This window comes from Oculina patagonica, unplaced genomic scaffold (genome assembly GCF_052425735.1).
Source record: "Oculina patagonica isolate OP01 unplaced genomic scaffold, crgOcupat unplaced681, whole genome shotgun sequence".
In the NCBI taxonomy this organism is placed as follows: domain Eukaryota; kingdom Metazoa; phylum Cnidaria; class Anthozoa; order Scleractinia; family Oculinidae; genus Oculina; species Oculina patagonica.
In genome coordinates this window covers 1-9162 of record NW_027558560.1, presented here as the reverse complement: position 1 = coordinate 9162, position 9162 = coordinate 1, and the positions used below count along the sequence as shown (strand labels likewise).

Genomic DNA, 9162 nt, shown 5'->3' with positions numbered 1-9162 from the left:
AGTGGGGGTAACGAGAGCGAAGCGAGCGGAAAAGGCTTAATGTAGTTATGCAAGTGTTAGACAAGAAACCGTTAGACCGCTAATAATTTCGTTTCACCGAACACCGTAGATTAAAAAACACAAACATCGCACACCGTAGGGTTTGAGATCACCGCAACACCGCAAGATTTAATTTTATTCACCGCATTACCGCATAAAAAAAATGAGCAACACCGCAAACCCCCATGTCCCCCTCCTTTATGGATTGAGTTTTGACCATTAATAATGTTCTTGTTTGTGGCCTTGTGCCAAATGCAAATATTTTAGTCTCATGGCATGTCCCTGCACCCAGGCATATCTGATCTGATCTGAACAGAATCTGTTTGGACAACCTGAAAAAATGGTGTCAGGAAACCTACAGTGGGCTAGCATTGTTGATGAAGCCATGTGAGGCTTGTACAAAAATGGACAGGTTATAGGTCCCTTAGAACCCAGTGCTTTCAATAAACACCAAGGACCAACGCTTTGTTGAGTTTACCTTGTATCTATTTTTCAGTGTCTATGGATGCCCCTATGTGCAGAAAACTAACAGGAGGTTTTCAAGAACAGACAGTGGAGGTTAATTGATTGAACATAATTTAATGAGACTTCAGTCTGTTGTTTAAATCTACAATGTACAATCCTGGACAAAAATCGCACTTAAGGAAATAGTGCTCAGTGACAAATTCTTTTACGTTGAGAAGACATTGTTCAACTTTCCAAACCCATTTCCCCACCAAAAGAATTTTGAAATGTTGTCGCTAGGTTGGATGGATAGAAATTAACATTGCATATGAGGTGGGGAGGGGAGGGAGGTTAAGACAATGTCAATTATTCGTCAAAATAATTATTGTTAGTGTCCCAAGACTTTTGTCTAGGATTGTAGAACTTCCTTGTGAACCTTTGTCGGGTTTCTGAGCATACCTGGTGACCAGCCAAGCTAGTAACCCAGACCCTGGCTTACTAACTTACAGTGAAATAAATATTTGGAGAGGTGGTGGAATCTGTTGTAATTGCTTTTCACTGAGCTAGTATAGCAATAAAAACACCCATTTCAGTAGTGCCAGAAAAAACTCACTATCTCTTATTAATCAACAGATAAGGATGCCGATTCAGAGTCTTCAAGGTAATTATATGTCTTGAATAAAAAAAGATGCTTCACTTATCTGTTAGCTATAATAAAACTGTTAGTGTAATAGCAAATTGGTATTTAAGTTATGTTGACGACCCTTCTCGTTTTTTTTAATCACAGATGTCCAACTCCTGGTTGTGATGGTTCAGGACACAAGTCTGGATTGTTTGCTTCTCACAGAAGGTTTGTGTCATTTGTACAGTAGTACATGAGACTGACTCTTGCGTTTTTATGCCATTCTGTGTCCATGCAGGAACTGGCAAATCAGCTATGTCAATGATTAATCTAATTGAGGTTATTTTAAGTTGTAACAAATATATATGGGTAAAAAACTCAAAAATCCTCTTTTATGTTTTAGTCTGTATGGATGCCCAAGGAGGATTTCTGTGGAAAAAGATAAAAATGGTAAGTTATACTACTATACTATCATCATTAAATTATATTTTAATCATCGCTCAAGGCTGTAAATAATTTTTTTCACTTGAAAGGACATATGTCCTACTAAGACACCATCTTGGTCAGACAAAACAAAATTGTTGTCGGACATCACCAAAAACAAAAGGCCACTTACAAGTTATCACTTATGATCAAAAATTGTCTGGACATCATGTCCGACCACAATTCGGATTTTGTCGGACATGAGCAAATTTTGGTCGGCCAATGTCCGATGACCGACTGTTATTTGCACCCCTGTCGTTGCTAGTGTCATATCGTATTCTCGGCATTGAACTGGAACTAGCCTGCAATGGGAATTTTTTCAAATGGAAATGACATGGAGCTCTTTTTAATGATATTCTCCTGCATTAGCCTCCATTGCAAGCATGTTCCAAGCCAATACCAAGAATACTAATCTGGTTTATTAGGTTGTTGCATCCAGTCTTGAATTGTCAGTTTCAGTAATAAAAAAATACCTTCTTCTTTCGGGATGGGATTTCATTTACTGAATATCTAGAACTTTAGTGGGTCTGGTAGAGTAGTGGGGCTTGGGTTATATCAGGGCTGCAAATAATTTTTTTTCACTTAAAAGGACATATGTCCTACTTAGACACCATCTTGGTCGGACAAAACAAAATTGTGGTCGGACAGATTTTTATTCATCGTTGCCATAAAATGATTTACGATCAAACAATTGTCCGGACATCATGTCCGACCACGATTGGGATTTTGACGGCCAACAAATTTTGGTCGGCCAATTTCTGATGACCAACTGTTATTTGCAGCCCTGTTATATTCATAAACAGTGCCATTTAAAAGTGAAACAAAACTGTTGCAGTTCTGATGTGGCAAAAAAATATTATTCCAAAAATATATAATTGGTTATTTTGCCTGAAACTTTTTGTATTATTTGATAAACTTATAGGTAAGATGTCAGGAGGTGGAGATGATAATGGAGCCAGGTAAGATGTAGTCATTGCTTCCTGGAGGAAAATGAAGTAAATGATTTGGTACAGCATGGAACAAATAATGTCCCTTCTGCTTTAGAAAGGTCTGACTTCTTAAATTTGACAGGGTGTTCATTAAAATGGGCTTGACTGTATGTAACCTTTATTTTCTTTCTTTAGGTGCCCCACCCCTGGTTGTGATGGTACTGGACACAGAACAGGGTTATACACATCACACAGAAGGTATCATTTTTTCTCTCTGCATACTGTACGTATCACTTAGAAGCAGCTGAATATTTCATCTTTTCCTCCTGTAACACTCAAGTTATATGTAATAAATCTATTATTGCAGTCTTTCAGGTTGTCCCCTTGCCACTGTTCAAAAGCAGACTGCTCGGCAGTGCAAGAGTCCACCAACTACACCACCGCACAAGAAAAGTAAGTCAAGGCTCAATTACTTGCACGTTTAAAAATATCTGGTTTTGTAGCCAGGCATGATAAGATTAAAATTATTTGATAAAAGTTGACACTGGCTTAAAATATGTACAGGACGTTTCGGCTACTGCTGTAGCCTTCTTCGGCAATATGTAAAGTCCGAGATGGAAACGCTATTAATGAACACGTAGCATTCCCGAACATTTATAAGAAACTTAACAATTTTGCATACCACCCCCTATTCTATCCTTTTTAGTCGCGTTTTTAGAATTCCAGCCCCCATTTTATTCAGTACATTCCTTATCACCTTTTTCTGCATTTTTTAGTTTTTATTCCTATAACACCAAGGACGCCGTTTTAAATTTACATATTGCTGAAGAAGGCTACAGCAGTAGCTGAAACGTCCTGTACATATTTTAAGCCAGTGTCAACTTTTATCAAATAATTTTAATACTTGCACGTTGTTTATTTAATCTGACATCATTAAATTCTAAAATCTAAATTGCTCATCCTACAAGGCTGATTTTTTCACATATGCTAGACAAACAAAACATTAGTCTCTATATATGCAAATTTTGGTATTGATTCAGTGCTTTGTTTCAGAATAAAAGTATTTTTAGAATTATGATGTCCTTAGCTTGATGAATGTGTTTTCAAATTGTCCTAATTGCATCTCATTTTAATTGAGCTGGTCGTGTTTTCTTTTAGCACGCCCACCAAAGTACATTCTAACAGACAAGACGCTGCCTCAGGAAAGCCCCACATCTCCAGACTCGGGAATTTCTTCTGCTTCAAGCACTGAAGACAACTCAGCCAAGAAAGAACTCAACTTTGATTCTGACAATAAAGATTCCCCAGTTCATTTTACATTTCCAAAAAGCAAGCCACCCAAAACAAAAGCTGAGTCTCCATCGGTGACTTGTACATCGACAACACCGGTTGTTACTCTTACACCATTTTCTATGCCAAGCATCATCTCGGCAACAACTGCCGTTGCTGTTGCCAACTCTGTCATGAGTGGTAATTTGGCTCCTTTGTCGAAAGATTTTTCTCCAAAGGACTGTTCAGCAGAGGATTCTGAGAATCGCACTGTTATTAGAACCATTAAATCAGAAGTTGGTGATAATGATGGTGATGATGACGACGACGACGATGGCCAAGTGAGTTCAGATGAGATGTGTCTGGAAGCAAAGGAAGTGGTGCAGTACACGTCGTCATCTGAGAGTTCATCTGAAGAGGATGATTTCAAAGATGACGGTGAAGACTCTGATTATGGAGGAGGGAGAGGTGAGCGAGTGTTGATTACTTTTGTTAGGAAAGGTAAAAGGTTAAGTCTGTTTTGATGGTCCTAAGGATCAATGGAGATGGTTCACTGGGGCCCATGTTTAACTAGGTTCTGTAGCACAAAGTGGCTAGGAGAATTGTTATTCCCCAAGGGCATGATGCTAATGAATCAGAAATTCCTACCTAAATTAGCCTTCCACACACCACATTTACCCCCCCCCCCCCCCACCCTCTCTAAGCATTTTAACATGTTACCTTGCATATTGAACAATGTACAGTGGTACTGCCCCTCGGTGAAAGGAGGTACTGTAAGAATCAATTTTCTTGCCAAAAACACAACTCAACTACCCTAGCTAAGGCATGACCCCAGACCTTAGATACAGAAGCCACGGCACTAGCTGTTAGGTTACCTGCGTTCGACAAAGTAACAAGAAAAATCACAACAGTTGACATTTATTTTCCACTGTCTTCAGAGTAAAGATTGTGAGACTGCAAGTTGATTTCAAATATCACAGATGTCAAACCCTTACAGCTGTCTGTAAAATGCACCACCAAACTTTTGTTTCTGCTAAGTGTCTTAATTCTTGAGATAGTAATGTTAATTAATTTAATTTTGTTTTATTTTTTCCTGTCCTTAGGTGCCTCAAAGTTTATTGGGTATGTAAACTATATGCTTCACTTTTGATAGTTTCTATCAGTAACCTTTTTATAGTCTTAAATTTAAAGGTGACAATTTCAAGGTTTTATAAAAGTTCTGTAGTCCATTTATAAAAGAGTTATTTTTTAACACACTGGCCCTATCCTCCTCCTTGGGGAAAGGAACCAAACTATTAACATGATTTTGTCAGAAGTTGTCCATCAAAAATATCTTCAATGTTTTGAACCTTGAACCTTCAACCTAAGCTGATTACAACGTTGTAATGATGTTTTGGCTTTGTGCTCTTCAAAGCATGGTTGATACACCGTCCACTAAACTAATATTTTTTTCTTTGATTCAGTTGCCCCACAGAAGGCTGTGATGGTTCAGGCCATGTAAATGGCCGTTTTGCCACTCATCGTCGCCTCTCTGGCTGTCCAAGGGTTGTCAGGAATGTGCCCCTTCCAAAAACACCAGTAAAGCGTGAGTTTGGTAAGATATATATTTTTTTTATTAATACACTGTGTTACTGCTCCACAATACATTAGAGGTTGTTGACTAAGCAATGGGCCACCCAGAAAGGGTCGGACAGCAGCTATTGCATGGTCTCACATGAATGGCTCGCTACCCTTTGAGAGAAAAATAGAGCAAACAACAGGAACAATACCCGGCCCCCAAAACAATAAAGTTATATCTGCTGCACTAGAGGACCAGTAGAATTACAGGCTTACAAGGGCAGCTACACTACTGCATCCAGTGCATATCTTCTTATAAAATAATACAGTTTCTTTTTTAACATTTGCAGGACCTGATGGAAAACCCAAAGAACTTCTCAGGTGTGTGAAGACAGTACTAAACTAAGATTGTGTTGCTGGGTTTTGTTTGTTTGAACTTTTTTTCGTTACATAATGCTATTTCAAATAGTCACTAACACGCAACACTCCTGCGCTTCAACTAGCAGAGCAGATCGTAACATTAGCCGACTTTACTAGGAGAAGATGCGTTATTTGGCTCGATTCCTCTAAAGTTGACCCAAAGATTACTCAGTTACTGTTGACAAATAATAACTTGTCTGGTTGGTTTTGTTTCTTTTGTATTTAGTTGCCCAACTCCAAACTGTGATGGTAGGGGCCACGTGTCAGGCCAATATGCAACTCACAGGAGGTAGGACTTGATGCCACTTAATTTAATTTAAGTCATTTTCTTGTACTAACATGATCTTTTTCCATCAAGACTGAAAGGTTTGATAATTATTTTACAACTACGTCAACTCTCTCTGGGACGGTCACTGTCGGGACCGGTTCCAACTGTCCGTCTTATAGAGGTGTTCGTCTTATAGGAAGTTTAGTTACAGTAAAATGACTGAAAAATGGCAGGGACGGGACCAACACCAGGTGTCCGTCTTTTAGAGGTGTCCGTTAAGAGAGAGCTGACTGTATGCTTGTTTTGTTTCTCAGTTTATCAGGATGCCCACTGGCGGCCAAAATGCAGCAGCAGGAACATCAAGAAGTTAGGTTCATGTATGTGTTTAAGATAACGCAGTGAGTAGTTTGAATTCAGCCGTTACTCTCAGTGCGTCGAGTTAAGTGATGTCTCTTTTCATTGAAGGTGTCCCACTGCTGGGTGTGATGGAACAGGCCATGTGACTGGCAAGTACGCCTCACACAGAAGGTATGTAAAGTAAAAAATTAATCTTCTCGGGGCCTGGTGGCTCAAGAGTCCCTAATGACTAGGAGAATCACAGGTGCTAGCCGCTACATCGCACTACCGATGCAGGTTAGCCCCCAGCATTGTTACCTTGGCTCCCCCCCCTCCACGACCACTTGTTAGTACCTGTTTTCATCTATTAACATTCGCGGAGAGAGGCACTGTGAGAGTATCGTGTCTTGCCCAAGAACACAACGCAGCGCCCCGGCCAGGGCTAGAACTCAGACCTCTTAATCTTACAAATGTTAGTGCAACTCACTAACCATCAGGCCTCACAGAAGGGAAAGAATCCTCTAATTTTAAACGCTCGTAGGTTTAAAGTAATATAATATTTTTGGATATTTGTCACGTCAAACAACAAAGCTTTATAAAAAACATTTAATATGAGAGTTCACGTACGTGTCAGACGTTTAAAGTAAGTTTTACTCCACTCAAAATTCCGAACAGCAATGGGTTAACAGAAAAGTATGACGAACTTCTGGGCCGAGTTGTTTGAAAGCCGATTTACACTTACCCAGGATAAAACGTTGATCATGAGTTCAATTTCTCTTGTAAAAATGTTTTTTGATGCTCATGTTTTTGAGGAGTTTGAGATTAGTTGCCTACAAAACTGGAGGACAGAAAATGTAAACAGAAATCCCAACTGAAAAGTTAAAAAACTGACATAAATTCCCCTAATCCTGGTTAATCGTGCTTTGAACAACCCAACCCTGTGTTCTAATTTTTAAAGGTATTATAGTTTCTTTTTTGATGCAGTGGAAGTAAAATACTCCTGTTTTGACTCTTTCAGTCTGTCTGGTTGTCCTCTGGCGCCAAAGCTTGCTCTTCAAAATGCTGAAGCAGGTAGGAGTACGTCAAACACAAACAATTACCGCGTTACTCTTATGTATAAGAGTGAGTGGCAATTGTCTCTTTTGAATTCTCTTGATTTGGAATTGAAAATTGTATCATCATCATTGCGTATAGTGTAGAATTCTTTTCTCATTGTTCACTTTTGTTCTACTTCTCAGGTGGAAGTGGTTCGCAGTCTGAGAAAAATGGTCCGATGTAAGTACTTTAATGAATCAGAATTGCTTTTTAACTAAAGATATGTGCTTTAAGGCTGGTTCACACTTCTGAGATGAGCGCAAGGATGTTCACACTTGCGACAAGCACAAGCACAAGACAACATACGCAAGCACAGTGCTCTAGACGTTCTTATGAATATTGTATGATTTAGTCACGTCAACAGCCAAATCTTGTCTTTGTGTTTTGTTCTTAGCTCACACTGATTCACACTTGTATTTTGTTTCCTTTCAGGTGTCCCACTCCAGGATGTGATGGGACGGGACATTCCAGCGGTCAGTTCAGTACCCATAGAAGGTAAGCACGATGTAAATGAAGAAGCGTTCATTCATTGACAGCTGGAATGTGCTGAGCATTTTTAAAGGGGGCTCCCCGCCTCTATAAAAAAATAAAATAAAAATCATGCCCCGGAATGGTATGAATAGTAGAGAACAAAGAAATAAAAGGAAAAAATAGCCTGTGTACAGTCACCCTAAGGAATAAAATAACGAACAAGCCTTACTACTCTTGGGATCCTGTGGTGGTCTAAAAAATGAAACTTCTTGCAGAAGCTGCTAAAAGATAAGGTTAAAGAAATTATTGAATGAAAAATGCCCAGCTCATCTGATTCTCACACAATGTTATTTGTTTTCCACTACTTTGTCATTAACTGAATTGTTTTCCTTGTCCGCCGGCGAAGCACAAAGGGTTTCTGTTACAAACTGACCCCATTGTTCTGTTTTACAGTTTGTCTGGCTGTCCTTTGGTTTCTCCTTCTGAGAAGAAAGTTCTCATGAGACAGGAGGCTGAGTCAAAGTTACTGGCTCAAGCAAATTCTATGGACTCTGAAGTCCAGTTGGTTAAGATTCGCTCTGGAAAAGGTAAGGTTTATGCAACTAAAAATGTCTCTATAAAATGTTACGTGGGAGGGCTTGTGTTATAGGAAGGTAGAAAGTAACTGGAAGTCCACTGCTATGGTCATTGCGTTTCATCGATGTTTTTAGCGTGATTTCCAAACGTTTAAATGCATGATGTCTAAGTTAAAGTGGCTTTGAAAACTATACCCAGGGTTCTGGGTAGAAGGGGTAGAAGCTTTCCCCCCCCCCCCCAAAAAAAAAAAAAAAAATGCGCTGTCTCCCCCCCAAAAAATATTGTTATCATTACAGTATATCAGAAGCATATCACCTTCTGAGTATATAAGAAACTATATAGGAAAATTCATCCAGACGCGACGAGGTCAGTGCACATGAAGTAAGTATTCCCTGTCTAAGGACATTAATTGTCTCTTAAAATGCACCCGATTGCATCTCAGCGCTTATTCATTTCAAAACAATTCCGGGAGGCCTTGCCCTCGGACTCCTCTGGGAAGCTCGTGGCCTTCGGCTACGCAGTATCAAACTTATTGTTAATAGAACCGTGAAAAAGAAAAGTTCGTTATCAGCCAGTTAAGATACTGCTTAGCAATGCAAACGTTTCAGCAGTTTTGCCCTGAAGCGAGTTTTTTTTGTTATGGTCAGATGATA

General features: G+C 39.4%; 1 protein-coding gene across 1 annotated transcript; it reads left to right on the top strand.

Moving 5' to 3' along the window:
* Nucleotides 1-379: 379 nt before the first annotated feature.
* LOC144641099 (uncharacterized) lies at nucleotides 380-8520 on the top strand (the record flags this gene model as incomplete). The annotated part of the gene is made up of 19 exons (XM_078500149.1): nucleotides 380-426; nucleotides 536-597; nucleotides 1117-1144; nucleotides 1271-1333; nucleotides 1509-1555; nucleotides 2511-2547; nucleotides 2713-2775; nucleotides 2885-2970; nucleotides 3676-4254; nucleotides 4890-4908; nucleotides 5250-5380; nucleotides 5694-5724; nucleotides 5990-6052; nucleotides 6346-6408; nucleotides 6497-6559; nucleotides 7386-7438; nucleotides 7606-7642; nucleotides 7895-7957; nucleotides 8387-8520. Coding segments are annotated over exons 1-19 (1669 nt in total), but the record flags the coding sequence as incomplete, so codon positions are not given.
* Nucleotides 8521-9162: the final 642 nt, after the last annotated feature.